We start from the raw sequence: 22355 nt of genomic DNA on the forward strand, positions 1-22355 counted from the left end.
AAAAGTTTAAAATATCAGAATTTTTGATAAACTGATCACCCTAAAACCAATTAACTCTGAAATATGAATTATATGATTCTAATAAAGAATAAAATTAAAACCTCAACATCCCCTGAATTTGAACAAAGATATATTAGCTCAAACTACTCACATGAGAACTTACCTTTTCTAACTCGCTTAACAGGTGTTCCTGTGCCAGTCCTTTTGAAATGCTGCATTTTGTCACTTGTGGCTATTTGTTCTGGTGATACAACATGACGGGCTTCATAGCTTAATCCTGCTCTGTGAAGATGTCCCCGAACATGATTTGACAGCCCAACACCTGTTTCAAATGTTGCTGGGCAGTAAGGACAAGATTTCTTCTCAAGAGACAAATCAGACCAATGAAAAACAGAACTATGCTTTGACAATGAAGTTTCTGCATTTTCTAAATGCTGAGGATCATGTACATCATGCAAAAAGTTATTAGTTCCTGTATCTTCATAATATTCAAAATAAAAGCCATCATTTTGATCATAACTAAGAGCCGTATTTTCTCCAGGCTCTTGACCTTCTACCTTGCTTTTAAACAGGGGGAATATGTTTACATGTTCTTGATTAATATCATTATAGGTTTCTTCTTCTATGGCCTGTGTAGTGTAGTCACCTAGCTCAACATTATCCCAAGAACTTTCATCTTCTGTTTCATAGCTATCTTTCTTTTCAGCAGAATTAAGCTTTTGCAAAACAACAACTGTCATTTTATGCAAAAAATCTGGATAGCTATCCAAGTCTTCTCCTTCAACAGAACTTTCCTTCTTAGATTCCTTAACTACTCTCTTTACAGCTACACGCCTATGTTCTTTGAAACTTTCTGGCCTTTTGGTGTCAGAGTTATGAGAATCTGAAATAAAACTATCACTGTGAGAGTTACCTGATGATGAAAACAGATGTAAAGAATTTAATGAACTGGTTTCTTCTTTTTTAAAATGCACAGGATATGATTCACCTGATTTTTTTATCATTCTGTAGTTTTCATATTTGTGTCTATATAAATAGTTGCTATTTGCCTTGACATTAGATTTTTCTTTTGCTGCTTGATGGAAATACTTAGGTTTTTGGTCAATGCTGCTTTTATTCATAACAGTCTTAGGAGAATTGTTTTGATTGCACACATTTACACCTGACTGGGTGATGCTTTTCCGAGCTTTTTGTATTCTATGTGGCCGCTTGTGGAATTTTGAAAAATTACTTGATTGTGAGGCTGATCCAAATGTTCGCTTTACATCTTGTTTTAGAGCAGAGTTCTTTGGAAATGTAGTTGGCTGTTGTTTACTTAATGGTTTAGTGCTAACAATATCTACAGGTTCTTCAAGGATATCACTTTTTCTTTTGTCAAGTCCAAGAGGACTACCAAATGAATCAATACATGATGATGAATGTAGGTACTCCATGTGTTTTTTTAAAATACTTCTGGCTGAAGTAGTAAAAGGACACATCTTACATATGTAGGTAGTTGATTTTTTGGATGACCCTGTAACAGAGTCTTTCATGAAAGTCTTTTTTTGCATTTTTCTCTGGGCTATATCAGAACTGACTATAGGGCATTTTACCACTGCTCCATGAGCAACACCTCGATGGCATTCCAATTCATTTTCTGTCACTGCCATGAAGTTACACTCCTCACAGCAGTAGTACCTTTTATCTTTTTCATGGGTTTTAGCATGTTGCACAAATGTTTTAGGGCAATTGGTACCAAATACACACTGAGGGCACTGTAATCGCGCACTTCTTCCTTCATCCTGAAGTTCTTTCAATTCACGAATTTCCTCCATCAACTTTTGTCTTCTTTCTTGGTGAATAATCATATGCTTTAGAAGTGAGTTGCGATCTCGAAATGTCCGTCCACATTCTCTACAAGCATATGGCCTTGGGACATTAAGATGGCGAAAGTGACTATTCCCATCTAAATGATACATCATATGCCTATGGAGGTGCTTTTTCTCCCTAAAGTTCACATTGCACTTTGTACAGGGGTAGAATGATGGCTCTTCGGTGCTGAAAGTAGCAGGTGACTCAGAATCACTCTCTTCACATTTTTTTTTTAAGGAATTTGAAAGAAAAGTGCTAGTATGAACAGGTGAACTGTCTTCTCCACACTTGTCTGGGTTATATATTAGATGTCGAAAAGCATCCACAGATTCCAAGTCTTCATCAGTTGATTCAGGCTTCACTTTTGATAATGCATATTTCTGTGAGTCTATTGCTTGTAGTTCTTCATTTTGTTCCAGAAAGTCTACTTCTAGCATTTTTGATTTATTGGATATACAATTAGAATCACTAAAGCAATCCTCAGTATAACGAGTTATCTTGCTTACATCCATTTTCCGCTTTCTCTTCTTTTCTTGACCTACTTTAGAGTGAACTGGGGCTTTATCTACTGTGTCTTCATTAGTCATAAGAAACTGAATGAACTCTTTTTGGGGATCCCAGTTTGTATCATTTTCTGACCTAAATTCATCTGTACCTGAGGAAATTCCTGTTAATGTACTGACACAATCACTTTTTACCAATAAATCTTCACTATCTTCACCCACCTCTACTTGATCTATTAAAGTGCTATCTGACTTTATACTATTTCCTACTGAATTCTGAATGTCACAACCAACTGAAGCAGAGGTAGGTAGTTTTTTAATGGAATGAGCTGGATTCTTAGCATGTGCTACATCTGATAACAAAAACAAAACTTGGTGTTGACTTGCATTCTGTGGTGTAGACAGCTGAAGATCAGCCGCCACCTTCAAAGCTGAACATGATTCTGTTGTTGGCTGATCCACAGGCTGTCCAGTGGTTAATGAAACACTGCCTTTATTCATATTGGAAGTCTTAGTTAAGGAGGAGTGTGAAACTGGTCCATTAACAGCAGCTCCTTTAGGCAAGGTAAAGTTTTCACTAGAAACAGCAGGAGCACCAGCATGTATAAATAGAGTAGACTGGCCTCCACTTAAGGCTTTTTCAGATTTGTCCTTTGACAGTTCTTCAGACAGAGTCAATGCATTGTTTTTCTGAAATGATGTCTGACAATCTTTTGGTTCATGAACTCCACTCTCTTTCTCTGAGATAAAATTGTTGTCATCTAGGAGTTCTTTAGCACCAGTAATATCGGCGTTTATCTTCATATCATCCATATTGTTGGTAAGCCCATTTAACAAATTTAGTCTAGAAAATGGAAAAAAAAAAATTTAGATTTGCATGAAAGAAAAAAATACTATTAGATTGTATATGGAGAGTTTAAAGTACATATTTTTTATTAGTTTAATTTTCTACTTTTTATATTGAGACCCTAATTTTTTTCTTAGAATGAAGAAACACTTAAAAAATTAAAATACTTTAAAAGTACTTGAAAGGGTATTTTTTTTTCTTTGTGCTAGGCAACAACAGCAACCAATATTGCGTATGTACAAAATGTCTAGGGAAAAGCAAATATATACACACATATATATACTCACACAGTAGAAATGAATTTGCTACAGAGGAAAAATAAACTTTAAACCCTCATATATACAGACTGATAATAAAAAGAAAATTATTTCACTCAAGCAGATTTATTACTTATTATTAATCTGTATTACAGACATTGCAAAGAAGTAAGAATTTTGCCACTTAAAAGAGTTCATTCATGGAGGAAGGTAACGGAACACCTCTCAGTAAAGGATCTTATTTGAATAAACAAATATGTTATCAATATCAATGGTTTATTATATAATAATGATTTTTTTTTTTTTAATTTAAGAAATTTCGCTCTCAAGACATTTTAACATTCTCCTAAAATTCTACCAATTAATTACAAAAACTCTTTATTCATAGGGGTTCACTGATTCCTTATTTTCAAATTATTCTTAATTCTAAATCAGTAAAGTTGAATTTAGTGAAGTTTTATGTTACTTTAAACTTCTACACCCAGGGCCCCCAAGTTCTAGCATTTTATGATAAACACCATAAATATATGTTACGTTTTTAGTTTAATTCATATAAAATGTAGGTAACATTGTCCCAAGTATTTCTGATAATATATTTAATCATTATAACAACACAACAGAATATTTCAAAAGGAAAGGAGACTTCTGCAAATTTGGGAGATATAGATACCATGGTTGTAATGATTTCCACTACTATGAAGACTTCCTTTGAGCTCTGTTCTTATCCTGTTCTTAGAAAGGCCATATTGTATTGGAATTTTCTCTCTCCTTAGAAGAACGTAAGCTTTTTGAGGGCATGGACTGTGACCTACTTACTTACCTACCTCTATAACCTAGCATGAGTTTTTGGCATAGGTGCTCATGTAATACTTGTTGAATAAAGGACTGAATAAATGTTGAATGAATAAAAACACAATTGTAAAATCAAAATAAAAGTTCCTAAAGCATAAGAAGAAAAAACAGTCTTCTTTCTATGAAATCTGGATACCCCATTCAAATGTTGCAAGTTCTATCATGGTTCTGATATCCTGACTCAGCAACAGTAGCAAGTTCCTCAAAATATCCAACAATCCTCATGAACAACTTCAAAGGACCTTCAAACAGTATTAACTATTTGAAGCACTGCCATAAAGTTCCATACTCTGTTTGCTTTTGTACATAGTGGTATCTATAGTTTATTCATTCTCCGAATACTTATCAAGCCCTTACTATGTGACAGGCACTGTACCAGGTATTAGGGATATTATAGTAAACAAGACAGACTAGGTTCCTGCTCTCAAATAAAGAATAAAGCCTTCACATTTTTTATAGTATTTTTAATTTGTGTAAACAATTAATACTATTTAAGGATAGCAGGAACTTACAATCCAATATTTAGAAATTAAAACATTTTCAATAAAGTTCATTATTTCTTCTATGTTTTATAGGACCAGTTTCATACTTTTTAAAAACTAAATCTCGGTCAAAAATAAAAGAATTGGTCTAGTTACCTTTTTCTTATTTCATAACTTAAACAAGCTCTTATAAATATGATCTTATTCTTTCCACATGACAAGATTTTATACAACAAACACTACAAATAAATATTTTTCTTCAGCATTATTATTTATACCAACAATCACTTTCCTGTCCCTCATAGGTCTTAGAACTCTATTTTGAGACTGGCAAATTTCCAGTAATAAAAATAGACTCCCAATAAGATCATATTCAATGATATCACTCCAAAATGGTGCTAATGCAGCACCCAGCAGGAGTCTCAACATCACATACACAGAAGTTAAAAACGGGCAGCACAAGCATGTGTTAAGGAAGGAGTGTGCAAATGTCACTGAAAAGAAAAGCAAGCCCTAATGCTAAACTATTACCCCTTCCTGATTTTTCTCATTAAATTAGTAGAAAAAGTAAAATGCCTCAATAGCAACAATCTCATAAATATCTGAAATAGAAGACAGATTTTTAAAAACGATCTAAGCCTGAAAGACACTTACTTTCTATTCCTCCTTATTATAATCACAAAGGTAGACAAATACATGCTCAGTCAATTTGAAAGCCTATATTAGTTTTTCTCAACAGGAAGCAATGTTGCTAACGAAGTGGTAAATTCAGTGTTAATGAGTGGCTTCACTGTTACCACCTCAGAGGTAAAACCTTCCATGTTCCACGTTCCACCCATCTGTTCTGGTGTTAGAGGTTCAGAGATGGAACAGACGCTTCCCATTTATAGCAACTTCACTGGTACCCCCGGAACAGCAGGGTGACAAACTATGAGAATATCATGTCGGCTTGGAGACTGCATCCTCATTATCAGAATGGCTTTGTAAGAGCCTTCCATAAGTTCACATTCTGAAGACACCAAACTGTTTCGCTCAAACACATGGAAGACTATATATATGCATAACAGATCTTTTATCTACAAAATGCAGCCAGCAAAAACAAAAAACAGATCAAATAAAATATTGTTAAAATATAAAATGAGATCTTTAACAAAGTTCTCTTTTGCACTTACGTTATTCTTTTTCAGGTAAGTTGGGAGGCACATTAATATTAAAAATGTACAGCATCAGAAATTGACTCAGTAAGCTAGCATTTTAGCAGTAATTAAAAATTTTCCTCGCTTAATTTTCAAAATATATTTTAACTATCAATGTTAAAAATACATTTTTTCTTAATAACTACATTTAAGACCCACAGCAGTTGCACTGAGATCCAATGCGGGACAATGGATCATCAGAATCTGTTGCAATGAATAACGGATCTAGAATTTTGACATAAAAAATTATTCTCTCCCTACGTTCATGGATGCCACAGGTATCCAGACAAGAAAGCATTTAACCATAAGCTAATTTTACACTGTATTAAATAGTTTTCAACTACCTTTTAATCTTATAATCAAATACATACAATAGAGTCATCAACACCAGTTACTTAATATTATAAAGTACGGAACATATTTGAAGTAGGCATTATTCATTGGTTAAGTTTAAAATAAGCAAGTTCATAAAGTATAATAAACCAACTAATGTTATGTTATTTGAGACTCCTAAATTTCAACGAATTTTCTGTATCCATTAGGATCTTTTCAGAAAATGTTTGAATACCATTACTACGTCTTCTCACATGTAATCATATAACCATAGAATTTTTCTTTTAACTGAATTTAAAAACATACTTAAAAACAATTCACACACTTTATAAAAAGCTGTAAATGGAATTTTAAATCTACATAAAATGTATTTCAGTTTCTAGAAAATCATAATGAGTTCTACAGCTATAACTCCCTGTAGTTATATACTGTGAGCATTAAAAAAAAAAAGTACAAAGGTCAGATCTGTCTTCAAGATGACAGATCATCATTTATATGCCTCAAGCTAGACTTATTGTCTCAGAAATCTCAAACATCAGTATTTCTGCAAACTATCAGCACTTGCTATAACACCCTCACTACACTACATCTTGAGGTTACTACAGAAGAAATGAGGTGATAATTGCATATTAACATAATTATTCTGTAATCCCTCTGAGCAAGCTTCCTAGGTCACTCAGTAATTCAGATTAGATACAACCTTCCTGTCATCAAATTTATGCTGTCCACTTTCTGTTCATGAATAATTCTTTTTTGATAGAAAATTAGTTTAATTTCATTCTTTTATGTACATTATTAACTGTATTTATTGCAAGTAAGGTTAACATTTTTTGAATACTTATTATATAATTTCACACAAAAATAAAAGATTTGCCCTCATTCCAACTTAGTTCATTAATAACTATATTACACAGCTATAAATAAATTATAATACTGCCCACTAGCTAAGTTATAGTTAGGATCTGTCAGGTTTTCACAAACCCCATGTTCCTGTAAACTATCCTTGAGAACACATGACAACTTCAGGTGGTATATGAGAGTGGGTCAAGAAGAGAAAACCATTCACAGCCATTATTCTAACCGCAAAACAAATCTTAATTAACTGAAATACTACACCTAAAATTACTGCAGTATTTAAACCTATATATACTATACACAAGGTACAAATATATATCTAAATATCATCCAGTGTACAATGCAGGTGAAGAGCACACTATATAATCAAACCATCCTAGGAATACAGTAGCCTACTTTGGATGTCACACTGAGAGGAAACACTAATACAGGACATTCATGAGTGTATCCAGCACGAGTCTGACTGTGAAAATCATGCTACATAATGAAATGAAGAGAAAACTTGGCTATGTTTAGTCCAGCAATTAGTTACACAACTAAAAATCTTCAAATGTTTAAAGGTTTGGAGTATAAAAGGCAGAACACATGGTCAACTGGTCCGAATCATAAAGAGAATTTAATCTCAAGACCAAGAAAAACTAGAAACAGGAACCATTCAACTTTGGAAAGGGTTGTCTTATGCAGCAGTGAATCTGAATGGTTCAGCAGGTTAAGACTGACCATTTGTCAGGAACACTGTAAAAGGGAATACAGGGTTGGAGATTGGGTAAATTGATTTCTAAGGTCCTTTCTAGTATGTGCCATAGTACATTAGTTCCACATTTGTTTGTACATATGCAGAAAGAAATAAAGCAAAAAACTGGGGTGAGAATTACACTTTTGAGCCTTAAAACAGCATTCCCTAATTTCAAAATTACCAGAAGTAATTCTTTAGATAACTAAAGCATGTTGGTAAGCAGCTGCTGGAACAATATGGCAATGAATGACTAACACAGTGAGGCCACGGAGCTATCTGCATCATAAAAACTTTACAGTATTGCCAAGGATTTTTTTTTACTGACAATACTAAAAATTGTCACTGACTTTGAACACCTATAGAACATACAACAGATTATGAAAAGAAAAATAAAATACACTGGGCACACAGTATTCTACTGCCAGCAGCATGTGGCACTGCCATGGCAAACTAATGATCTATATGTGTTTTTACTACCTACCAGAGAATTACATTTAACTTGAATAGTTTTATTCCTGCTGCCACTTACCGTACCATCTTCATTATTTTATTGCAGTATGTTACAAAAAGGTACTAAATCATACACATCTAATACCACAAGGTGATTCTTACTGAAAATATACTAAATACTAAACATAGTCCGACACATCTCAAGAAGCTGCTATATGGTAAACTGAAGTAGGTAACAAGTAACAACGGCAACAATAATAGCAAGTAGGACACAAAAGAGAGGAAAGCTACAAAGGCATAACTTTAACAACTTGTAAAAATTATATAAAAATGGAAATCAACAGTAGTAGAAAAACAAATGGATGTTCATTAAACAAAGGTTTATTTCCTAATGAAGAAGTCTGCAATTGGAAGAAGCAAGGCAATAAATGATAGTAGTAAACAAAAGAGAGTTCTTAGTCATATTCACCGTGGAATGACTACTTATAATGTTGGTTATTCTTTCACACAGTCAGAGCAAGATAAGTGATGATCTCAGCTTTGATAGGGTAACACGGCTCCAACAAGAACAGTTCATTTTTTTTTTTTTTAAATTAAAATGAGAGATAGCTTCTTTATATATTTTCAAACTGATCATGCTTTCCAGAAGTTATGCAAATAACACATACATCAGATAACTGTAAAACATAGCTATTCAAATCTTTAACTTTCAAAGGAACCAACATAGCTAAAGTGTCAATTCCACATTCCAGAGCAACTGTGTCAACTTTGCCCTCCACCAACAGAAGGTATTAACTGCCATAAGTTGTCAATTTACTTTGAGTGTTTCAATGTTCTTAGTCTATGGTGGGTTTGCTGTATTTGTGGCTTAGTTTTGAGATATACTATGAATAAAACTGATCATATAAATGCAAAAGAAATGAGTGTTAAAAGTCCTAAGACGACAAAGTATATAATTATATTAGAAGTGAAAACACATAACATACTCAAAGTGGTGAGATAAATATTACACATGCATATGGAATGAACTGCTTCATAGTTCAAATTATTCTGAAGGCCAGAAAAGAATTTCATCATTAAAAATTACTGTGCCTTATATATTTGACAATAATCATCAAGAGTGCAAGAAATATGACAAAGGAAGAATTTTTGAGTACAGAATCAGCATCAACATCAGATGTCCATTTGCCTAATGTTTACTCAGGAAAGGCCAGGAGTTTGTTCAAGAATTTAAAAGCATGTTCAAAGTGCTGCTGATGAAACTTCTGCCCTAACCATGTATGATTCCACAGAATCAAGGCCCATTAAAATATGTATATCAAAGTTAGTGGCATGACTGCAAACGCAGACATTGTGGCTTCGAAGGAATTCCTTACGGCAGCTGAAGAGATGATTTATGCCTTAACAGATGAAACAATTTCATTTTTAGGAAAGGGGGATCACAGAACACTTATCAACAAGGAGATGCCTAGAACAACGCCTGGAAAGTAACAAATGTTATGTTAGTTTCCTTCTAATATTCCAACAATTCTGCTAAAACTTTCAAATTCAAAATTTCACAAATTCAACTGTGTGTATAAGTTTTTTTTAAACTTTCACAGATTATTAAAAAAAGCTTCATTACAATAGTTCCAATATGTCATTTGTTTAATCACATATCATTAATCATATTTAGAAAACACAAAATTGTTTCGTCTAAGGAAAGTACAACTTGAACATTATGACACCCGAAGATTAAATAACTTCACTAATTTATAATTTCACTTTACTGAGGGAAGTGAGACTGCAAAAAACAGGTTTCTGTAATTCTTTAATAATCTGTAATGAGTAGTTATTCTTTCATCTGTAGATATACATTTAAAATCTAGTATGTAAATTCAAATTTATATATATTCAGATGAGAAAGTATGATACTCTCTTTGAGAACTAGAAAAATAAAACAAACCTGGAAGTTTTACTTTCTATAAAATAACATTTTTATTAAATGTGAGCTTTCTTATTAATCTTAATCATTTACTCAACTTAGACCTATTTTTCTTTTAAATCAGCAAAAAAAGAAAAAGAAAAATATTCCAAGGTAATCTCTACTCTATAATAATTATCTTCATTTAAAAAATCAAATACAAGAAGACTTTCTAAAAATTAAACACTTATGCTCATCAAGACTTCACCAAAAAGAATAAAAAGAGAACCTACAGGCTGGGGAAAAAATGGTTGGCTATGACATATCTGACAAAGGTCTAATCTCTAAAATCTATAGGAAAATCTAACACCTCTACAACAAAAGGAAACCCTAGTGGCATAGTGGTTAAGAGCTATGGCTGCTAACCAAAAGGCTGGCAGTTTGAAACGGTATGGGGCAGTTCTACTCTGTCCTATAGGGTTGCTATGAGTCAGAATCGACTCGGCGGCAATGGATTTGGTTTGGCTTTTTTCCTACAACAAAAAGACAAATAACCCCATTAAAAAACGGGCAAAGGATATGAAAAGACACTTTGTCAAAGAAGACATTCTGGTGGCTAACAGACACATGAGGAAATGCTTGTGATCACTAGCCATTATAGAAATGCAAATCAAAACTATAATGAGATACCATCTCAACCCAACATTACTAGCAGAATCAAAAAAAAAAAAAACAGAAAATAACAAATGTTAGAGAAACTATGCTATGCGCTGCTGGTGGGAATGCAAAACGGTACAACCATTTTGCAAAACAATATGGCATTCCTTAAAAAACTAGATAGAAACACCATCCAATCTAGCAATCCCACTCCTAAGAATACACCCTAGAGAAATAAGAATGGTCACATGAATGGACATATGCACACTCACGTTCATTGCAGCATTATTCACAAAAGCAAAAAGATGGAAACAACTTAAGTGCCCATCCATAGATGAATGGATAAAAAAAACTATGGTACATACACACAATGGAATACTACACAATGATAAAGAACAAGGATGAATCTGCGAAACATCTCTCTCACAGCATGGATGAATCTGGAGGGCATTTTGCTGAGTGAAATCAGTCAATCACAAAAGGACAAATACTGTATGAGACCACTATTATAAAAATACATGAAAATGTTTCTACACAGAAGGAAATAATCTTTGATGGCTATGAGGGAGGGGAGGGGTAGGGAGGGAAAAACTAACTAGATAATAGACAAATGGTAACTTTGGTGAAGGGTGAGACAGTACACAATACTGGGGAAGTCAGCACAACTTGACTAGGGCAAAGTCACAGAAGCCTCACAGACACATCCAAACGCCCGGAGAGACGGAGCTACTGGGCTGAAGGCTGCGGAACGTGGTCTCAGGGAACATCTAGCTCAACTGGCATATCATAGTTTATAAAGAAAATGTTCTACATCTGACTGTGATGAGTAGCGTCTGGGATCTTAAAAGCCTGTGAGCAGCCATCTAGGATACTCCACTGGTCTCACCCCTTCAGGAGCAAGGGAGAATGAAGAAAACTAAAGACACAAGGGAAAGATCAGTCCAAAGGACTAATGGACCACAACTACCACAGCTTCCACCAGTCTGAGTCCTGGACAACTAGATGGTGCCCGGCTACCACCACTGACTGCTCTGACTGGGATCACAATAGTGGGTTCTGGACAGCGTGTGAGAAAAATGTAGAACAAACTTCAAACTCACAAAACAAGACTAGACTTACTGGTCTGACACAGACTGGAAAAGCCTTGAGAGTCTGGCCCCTGGACACCCTTTTAACTCAGTACTGAAGTCACTCCTGAGGTTTACCCTTCAGTCAAAGATTAGACAGGCCATTAAAACAAACAATACACTTAGGTCAAGCATGTATAATGAGACTAAATGGGCACACCAGCCCAAGAACAAGGACAAGAAGGCAGAAGGGGACACGAAAGCTAGATGAATGGAAACGGGGAACCCAAGGTCGAGAAGGGGACATGACATGTTGCAGGGTTGGCAAACAATGTCACAAAACACTATGTGTATTAATTGTATAATGAGAAACTAATTTTGCACTGTAAACCTTCACCTAAAGCACAATAAAAGGAAAAAGAAAAAGAAAGCAAATATGCTTTCCTTGAAACAAAGTACAGAGTATGCATGGAGTCTGCACCCCGTCTTAAAAAAAAGAATATATTTTATGATGGCAAAGAACCAGCTACTTCTTGTTCTGATTCAACACAGCTGTGGAAAAGTCTTTACTTATTACATGCTCAATTTTGAAGTTTCATTTACAAGAACAAGATTCATTTATTACAGATTTCAATAATTACTAATTTTCACTAAAATGTTACAGAAAACACTGTGATATGTGTAATATTTGGAAAATTGAGGTACTTACTAATAATCAAATGTATAACCCTACTCAAACAATTACGACTTAAAAGAATTTCCTTCAGGTTTACTCATATAAAGAGAGAATGAAGGCATAGTAAAGAGTGGAAATTTGGGGGCAATAAGAGAATTACAGAATGCATGACTTGCAATTTACCCAACCCATAAAAACAAAATGCTGTTCTCAATAGTACATTACCTTTTTTGTAAAAGGTGACTAAGACATAATTAAAATGGAGATCACTTCAGGGAAAATTTTAACTTTTCTTAACACTAATCAACTCATCAAAATGTACTGCTGCTAGTTTTTGTATTTTCTTTTTACTGTACTGCTATCTAACTGGGAAAGACTACACAAGACACATACATACAATAAATGGCATCTTTAAAAAGCAATACATTATATCCCCAGTGAGTATAACAGATTATACGTTCTATAGTTCACAGGATGTAGAAGGCCCCATAAAATACTAAGACCATAAAAATCTCAGTGAAAAGAGAGAATTTTACCTAAATTTTACAGTGCAGTGCGAAGAGAATCACTCTTTGGAGCAGACTTTAGATGCAAAAAAACCTGAGTTTGAAAAATGGCTCTGCAACTTCTACTTTGGGACAGTTACTTCTCGTTCCCTAAACTCCAGTTGCTTCATTTTTAAAACAGGGATAAAACTGATTTACAGAATTGTGAGGATTAAATAAGATAACGTACATAGAACATGTAATGTAGCACAGTGCCTGGTATTTAGTAATTACTCACTAAGTGTTAATTCCCTATGAACCTTGCCATTAACTTCTTTCACGTACAAAATTATGACAATGAATTTGTGTACTGCTCCTGTGTCTAAATTTAACTGAGACACTAAGATCCAGAGCTAGTGCCAGACTATCCTAGCTCCCTAGGAATATGCTGAATGATGAATGGTGAAGCAGGCCCTTATAAGCAGAAATGTATCCTGGGAAAAGATACCTGGGACCTTATACTACTCCCAGGGTATAAGAAGCAGGTATAAGAGCAGAAGGTAAAGAGTTGGAAGAAATGTATCTTAAGAGATGTTGGGGTTAGAACAATTAATAATACTCTTGTGGTGATAGAGCAAGGCTTCAATGAAATAATATTCAAAAAAAGAATAAAGAGTGGAACTTCAGTACTTAACCCAGTGCTCTACGGAAAAAAGGCATGACGTGTGATCACTCAGGATTTACTGTTAAGGATTTCTGGTTCCTTATGCTATATCAGTGGGAGAAAGATGTGGCAGTCTGCTTCCATAAAGATTTACAGCCTCGGAAACCCTATGGGACAGCTGTACTGTATCATACAGCATCACTATGAGTTGGAATTGACTTAACAGCGATTGGTTTGGCTGGATTTGGTATGGTATATCAGAGACATAAATTTATCTTCCCTCTCTCACAAAATCCCAATGAACTGAAAGCTGATGAACTAAAACCACAAACTACAAGAACTCCAGGAAAACAAAGTGTGACAACTTCAAATAAAACACTAAGAAAAGGTTTTACTCAAAAGAATACAAATCAGAATAGCATCAGACTTTTACTTGTTAGGACTGTTAAGTCAATGAAGCAATAACTTCAAAGCTTGGGAGGAAATTTATGTTGACCTTAGAATTCTATACAAAGTCAAATAATATTCAATGTGAGGGCGGGCACACAAAGTCTGTACATTTATGACCTATCTAGAATCTCAGAAAAACATTTTAAGGAGGTTGAGTGTGTGCGTGGGAACTGAAAATGGTTGAAAAGATAGTGATAAGAGGCTTTGTTTGTTTGGTTTTTTAATTTACGTAACAATGAGGTTACACACACTAATACTTAAGAATGATAAAAATATATAAATTTAAATGTTAGTTAAAATCACAAGGGTAATCACAAGAAGAATGAAAAGACAAATATATTTAATGTATACTATCACCTTGCTTTTGAATGTCGAGTAGCTAAAGCAAATGGAAGAAATGATGAAGAAAAAGCTGAAAAGAAGATTTTTGAGGTCAGTTCAAGAAGACAAAGTAAAGTATTATAATGAAATGTGCAAATACTTGGAGTTAGGAAACCAAAAGGGAAGAACACGCTCAGCATTTCTCAAGCTGAAAGAATTGAAGAAAAAATTCAAGCCCTCGAGTTGCAATATTGAATGATTCTATGGGCAAAATAATGAACAATGCAGGAAGCATCAAACGAAGACGGAAGGAATACAGAGTCACTGGTTGATGTTCAGCCATTTCAGGAGACAGCATATGATGAAGAATCAATGGTGTTGTAGGAAGAAGTTCAAGCAGCACTGAAGGCGATGGCAAAAAACAAAGCTCCAGGAACTGACAGAATATCAACTGAAATGTTTCCACAAACAAATGCAACACTGGAAGCGTACACTCGTCTATTTGCCAAGAAATTTGTAAGACAGCTTCCTGGCCAACCTACTAGAAGAGATCCATATTTGTGCCCATTCCAAAGAAAGGTGATCCAACAGAATGTGGAAATTACTGCTCAATATCATTAATATCACACGCAAGTAAAATTTTGCTGAAGATCATCCAAAAGCAGTTGCAGCAGTACATTGACCAAACTGCCAGAAATTCAAGCCAGATTCAGAAGAGGATGTGGAACCAGGGATATCACTGCTGATGTCAGATGGATCCTGGCTGAGAGAATACCAGAAAGATGTTTACCTGTGTTTTACTGACTATGCAAAGGCATTCGACTGTATGGATCATTACAAATTACGGATAACAGTGCAAAGGATGGGAATTCCAGAACACTTAATTGTGTTCATGCGGAACCTGTACATAGACCAAGAGGCAGCCGTTTGAAAAGAACAAGGGGATACTGTGTAGTTTAAAAATCAGGAAAGGTGTATATCAGAGATGTATCCTTTCACCATATTTATTCAATCTGTATGCTGAGCAAATAATCCGAGAAGCTGGAGTATATGAAGAAGAATGCGGCATCAGATTGAAAGAAGACGCATTAAAAACCTGTGATAACAGATGACACAACCTTGCTTGCTGAAATGAAGAGGACTCAAAGCACTTACTGATGGAGATCAGTGACTACAGCCTTTAGTATGAATTACACTTCAACGTGAAGAAAACAAAAATCCTCGCAACTAGACCAATAAGCACCGTCAAGAAAAACACAGAAAATATTGAAATTGTCAAGGATTTCATTTTACTTGGATCCACAATCAACACCCATGGCAGCAGCAGTCAAGAAATCAAATGATGTACTGCATTGGGCAGATCTGTTGCAAAAGATCTCTTTAACCCTTTAAAGACCCAATTATTTTTTGCATTGATTTTTTTTTTTTTTTTTTTTGATATCATGTGTTTTCATAATGGAAGCATGCTGAGTCATGGAGTATGTTCACATTTTTGGTTGGTAATATTGATTTTGAGAAATATTATCTGGTACTACATGGCTACCACAGAACTTTAAAGACTCTTGAACCCCATAATTAGCGGCTGCCCATCTGTACCTCCAGACCTTGGCTGCTGATGTTTTTCGTGGCACCTTCCATTAGATTACAGGGAAACTTGGTTTTCCAAATATGACACACAAAAAATAAAACCAAACACACCAGGCTCCCTAACTCTCACACAGGAAATAATAAATATGCTTACAAGGCTTATATAGGGTTACACAAACCAAAAGACATGGAATTTTTACCCAATCACACTTCCTAGTTGCACTATCTCACTTGAAAGCGTCATACCCCAGCTACTTTTGCTTCATCTAACATTTCTTTCACCTTTCACACAAGTCCCCACTAGAGGGCAGCAAACATTTTTCAGTGGTAAAAGTATACTCCCAAAGAACCTGAGAGCAGGAAAAAGTGGTTGGTATATTGCATGCACTACAAGTCATGAAAGGGTTTAAAGTATTAAAAAGCAAAGATGTCACTTTGAGGACTAAGGTGAACCTGACCCAAGCCATGGTATTTTCAATTGTCTCATATGCATGTGAAAGCTAGACAATGAAGAAGGAAGATCAAAGAAGAATTGATGCCTCTGAATTATGGTGCTGGTGAAGAATACTGAATATAGTATGGACTGCCAGAAGAACAAACACATCTGTCTTGAAAGAAGTACAGCCAGACTGCTCCTTAGAAGTGAGGATGGCGAGACTTCATCTAACGTACTCTGGACATGTCATCAGGAGGGAACAGTCCCTGGAGCAGGACATCATGCTTGGTAAAGTAGAGGGTCAGGGAAAAAGAGGAAGACCCTCAAGAAGATGGACTGACACAGTGGCTGCAACAATGGACTCCAACACAGCAACAATTGTGATGGTGCCATAGGACCAGGCAGTCTTTCATTCTGTTGTACACAGGGTTACTATGAGTCGGAAATGACTCGACAACACCTAACAAGAACAGTGTATACATCAATATCCTGAAATTCTACACACTGTTGTATTTTAAAGTTTTAAATTTTAAAGCACAGCTTTGAGGGGAGGGGGTAACAAAACTCTAAAATGAAAAGTTACTCTAATTTAAAAAAAAAAAAAACCCTCAATAGTTGGGTTGCAGGGCAGAGTAGACACAGCTGAGGAATTCTTCCAGAACAAAGATCTTTAAAGAAGGGGAGCTGGGGATTGAAAATTAGAGAAAACTTAAGTGATACAAAATCTAGATCTAGAAATTATACTTATCAAATAGGAGTTACAGAAGAAGAGAATAGGGGAATGGAGGAAAGAATACAATAGAAAAAAATCTCAGCTCAAGAAACACAGAAGTCTTCAGACTAAAATACAAGGGCTCACTGAGTGCTAGCAGGATGATGAAAAAAAGACATTCCACTTGACAAATCCTGGAGAAATTTCAGAACCCTAAGTATAAAAGGAAAATTTCTATTCATTTCCAGAAAATAAAATATTGAAAACAAAATTGAGACAACCTATAAAGGAGCAAGAATACATAATTTATTGCCAGTGGTGTCTTCAGACTTTTGAGGAAACATGATTTTTTAAAAATTAAATTTGTCTCAAAAAATTACTAATGTAGAATATATTTGTTGCAATTGTCTCTATTTACTCTCTCCCACTTCAGTTATCAATGTTAATAATCTGGTATATCCTTCCACTGTTTTTTTCTTATTCATACAAAAGCATATACATGTGTATTTGCTTTGTGTTTACCTTTACAGAAATGAGATCATACTATACACATGCTACAATAAATATCCTTGTACAGATAGCCTTATAGTAGTGTTTTTATCTCTAAAATGTAGGTTCTATAAAGCTGTACTCTTTTAAAAATATACATCCAAATCTTTTCCCTCATTTGTAACTGTCTGCATGTCTACCTCCAATGTGTAAGAATGCCCATTCTCCCACACCCCTACAATTTTTGCCAGTATGATGGTGAAAAAATGTGGAAACACCTTCCTACCTAGAATTCCGTAATTAGCCACACTCATATTCAAGTATAAAAACAAAATACAAACTTTTTTGGGCAAGCAAGGTTCAGAAAGTTTATTGTCCACAGATGAATTAATCACAGAGATATTCAGGCATACATAGAAATGAATATATAAAGACACAGGAATCAAGAAACATTAGTGAGCAATTAAACCACTAAAACATGTAACTAAATCTAAGTAACTGTTGATAATAATTGTTCAAAAATGATTCATATGAAATAAGAAGTAAATGGTTTATAAAATATCTGTGAAGTAAGATCTCAAAAACATTTTAACATGTGAGGTAGACTGGTAGATACTGGTTAAAAAACACTTTAAAAAATGTGTTAAAATTTTAAGAGTAACCAACTAAAACAGTGAAATAAGATGATAATTTCACACCTAAAAAATGAAAGAAATGGAAGAAAAATTGATTGAGCAATAAAAATAAAAATTAACAAGAATGAAACAGCAAAAAGAAAACAAAAATAAGAGGTCAGAAAGAAGTCCAAACACACTAGTATTCACCATCAATGTGAATGTGAAAAAGCTCACACATTAAGAAAAAAGCATGCAAATTTTTAGTTTTTTTTTTTTTTTTTTTTTAAAGTCCAGCTATATGTTCTTTATAAAAGTGTCAAACACAGGTCAAAAAGAAAATAATGAAAAGATAAACTATGCAAATGTTAATAAAAAGACAACGTCCCTGTTACCAGAAAAATCATGGAATTAAGGCAAAAAATACAGACTTGCTGAAAAGTGTATTAATAAAATGTACAATCCACCAGGAAGATATAATAGTCATGAACCTCTTCGCACGCAAAACAAAATGGCTCTAGAAGTTGTACATCAAAAATTTTCACAAGTACAAGGAAAAACTGACAAATTCAGTCACAGACAGAGGTTTTTAAAACACTTCTTCCAAAAGTCAACAGATGAAAGAGATTTAAAAAGTAAATAAGCATATACAAAATTTTAATAACAAAATTAATAAGGTTGATCTAATATAGTGGTCTTCAAACTGGAGTATATGTACCCCTGGAAGTAAAGAAAAACTTCCCAGAAGGTATGCAAGTAAGAATAGCAATTTTCAGATCCTCAACTCCTATATGTAACTCTTACCCTAAAATTGATATGCCGAAGAATGCATTTGCAATATTATAGTTCTCCCCCAACTCCCCTTTCTAGATCACCCTTGTTTTACCTTACAAAAGGTTCCCAAACACAAATCTGCAGCCGTCCCCATCTCCATCAGTTGTTAGGGCCAATAGCTTTGGAGCAATCTTCAGTATTCTTTTTCTCACACCCCATATCCAAACCATCAGGAAATCCTATTGCCAATACCTTCAAAACATATCCAGAATCATCAATTTTCATCACTGCCACTGCTACACCCAGGACCACTATCACCTCTCCTGTGTATTTCTTCAGCAGTTTGCTAATCAGGTCTTACTCCACCTATCCTTGCCTCTCTACTATTCTCAACAGAGCAACCATTATGTGTCTAAAACCTAATGTCCCTCAAAACCCTTCAATGGCTCCCAGTTTCTCTCAGAGAAAAATAAATTCCTTAAAATAGTCTATAAAGCCCTACCATAGATCCACCCCAGTAACTCTTTGACCTTGTATCGTAGTCCTCTCCCCAACTCACTCTGCTCTAGCCACATTGGTGTTCTTACTATTCCTTGAACATGTTCTCTCCCACCTTAAGGCCTTAGCATTGCCTATTCCTCAGATGAGATGCTCTTTCTCCCAGATGATTCTCATGGCAAACTTCCTTACCTCATTCAAGTCTTTGCTCAACCATTATCTTCTGAGTGATGGCTACCTGAACCACCTTATTTAAAATTACATCCCAAACTTCCTCATTTTTCTCACCTTGCTGGCATTCTCAAATCCATGTATACTAATTTACCCTTTATTTCCATAGTACTTATCACTTTCAAACACACTATGTAATATACTTATTAAGTATTTTTAATAAGCATATCACACAGTGTAAGCTTACTGCCTGTGCATCCTTCCTCTAGCATTAAGTTTAAATGGTACAGATCTTTGTTTTGTTAACTGAATACCCCAAGGGCCTAGAAGAGTGTCATCCAGAATCTGGGTATTGTGCATTGCTTTGGCATGTAAAAACCTCTGGGGAATCAAATAAAAGGAAGCTTGAGAACAGAGTCCCTTAGGGAGAGCACAATGGCAGCAAGGTAAAGAATAAGGAAAATTGAAGGCTACAGTCTTAGTTCATCAAAACAACTCAACGTTAGATTCCTGTGTCTGCCTCTCTCTTCCTGCTCCCACCTCTCCCTCTCCATATCTCCTTTTCTCTCTCTCACCCCTCTCTCCAAGTTTCCCAATCTTAGAATTAAAACTCAGAGGTGGGAAGGTTGTCAACAGTGACATGTAGGATTGATTACATTTGCTTGAATCCAAAAAGTGAAGCCAGGTATTTACTGACAAAGGGTCACTCTGATTTAGCTGTTAAGGCTGTCTCTGTTAAATATGTTACACAGCAGACATTTTCTGTGAAATGCATAAATTAAATCTATAGCGTAAAGATTTTGAAGAAATTTTATTTAAAGCATGTATGAAATACATAAACACTGGTAATTATTTTCACTTGGAACAAAAATTTCAGATGCCAACTTACAAATGCCACAGTTTTTCAAAATTCTTTAAGGGTTGTTATGGATTGAATTGTGTCCCCCAAAATATGTGTTGTAATTCCTAACCTCTATACTTGTGGTGGAGCCCTCGCTGTGCAGTGGTTCAGAGTTTGGCTGTTAACCAAAAGGTCAGCAGTTTGAATCCACCAGCCACTCCCTGTTCTATGAGTCGCTATGAGTCAAAATCGACTTAAAGACAATGGTTTTGTTTTTTTTTAATACTTGTAGTTAAGACTTACAACACATATTTTGGGGGTGCGATGGTTAAAAGCACTTGGCTGCTAACTCAAAGGTCAGCAGTTCGAACCCACCAGCAGCGCCACAGGAGAAAAATGTGACAGTCTGCTTCTGTAAAGATTTAGTCTTGGAAACCTTACAGGGCAGTTCTACTCTGCCTTATAGGGTCACTATGAGTCAGAATTGACTTGACAGCACTGGGTTTGGTTTTTTTTTTTTTGGTTATAATCCCACTTGGAAATTGGTTTTGTTATGTTAATGAGGCAGTATTAGCATACAGTGCGTTTTAAATCAATCTCTTTTGAGATACAAAAGAGCAGATTAAGCAAGGAAGCAGAAACACGGAGGGGAAGATACATGCCATATGATCTCCAAGAAACCTAAGAATAGAAGCTAAAAAGAGACAAGGACCTTCCTCCAGAGCTGATAGAGAGAAGAGAGAAAGACAGCCTTCCCCTAGAGCCGGTACGCTGAATTCGGACTTCTAGCCTCCTAAACTATGAGAAAATAAATTTGTTTGTTAAAGCCACCCACCTGTGGTATTTCTGTTATAGTAGCACTAGATAACGAAGACAAGGGTGTATGCAAAGAAAAAAGTTTAAAGACTACTGATCAAATACATACAACAACGAAAAATACACATTCTTTCTTCAAAACACAGGTGGAACACCTGACTATATATAGTGACATCAGAGAAATTTCCAACAGAAATAGGAATCACATAAGACTATATTCTTTGTCCACGATGCAACAAAACTAGAAATTAAGGATAAAAGGCTAGCCCCTACCACCCAGCCAAACTCCATCCACTTTGTAACTAATATATTCTTCTAAATTAACCTAAATAAAACAGAAATCAAAGGAAACCGAATTATTCTAGAATTCTGAAAATATAAACAAATCTCATTCAATTTAAAGGTACAAGAACTTGGAAAAGGATTAAATATATACAGGCTGAGGCAGTATAGTCCAACACAGTGTTTCCCAAACGCTGGTCCACAGACTAGACAGGAAAGTTTTTATCGCTTTCATTCCTTCATTCAAATACTTATTAGATACCAGTACTTGAGGCAATGTTGTTTAGTGGCTAAGAGTGCAGGCTACGGAACTAGAGTGGCTAGTTGCAAATTCTAACTCTTGCTACTTCCTAGCAATGTAACCCTGGACCTCAATTTCTTCTCTGTTCCTGTTTTCCATTAATAAAAGGATTAACAAGGGTTACTACCGCAAATGGTTGTTATGAGGCTTAAATGATTTAATATATGCAAAGCACTGAACTAATGCCTGGTATCACACAGTAAGCATTTAAGTGTGTGTGTGTGTGTGTGTGTGTGTGTGTGTGTGTGT

General features: G+C 35.1%; 1 protein-coding gene across 9 annotated transcripts in view; it reads right to left on the bottom strand.

Moving 5' to 3' along the window:
• The window catches only part of ZNF644 (zinc finger protein 644), a 116506-nt gene that overhangs the window by 22538 nt on the left and 71613 nt on the right, over positions 1-22355 (bottom strand). For all 9 annotated transcript variants that reach the window (XM_023733414.1, XM_004378724.2, XM_023733407.1 and 6 more), the window contains one exon: positions 164-3198. In XM_023733414.1, the coding sequence (XP_023589182.1) occupies positions 164-3198 (3035 nt within the window). The remainder of the gene's footprint in view (positions 1-163; positions 3199-22355) is intronic.

This window comes from Trichechus manatus, unplaced genomic scaffold (genome assembly GCF_000243295.1).
Source record: "Trichechus manatus latirostris isolate Lorelei unplaced genomic scaffold, TriManLat1.0 scaffold00058, whole genome shotgun sequence".
NCBI lineage: Eukaryota > Metazoa > Chordata > Mammalia > Sirenia > Trichechidae > Trichechus > Trichechus manatus.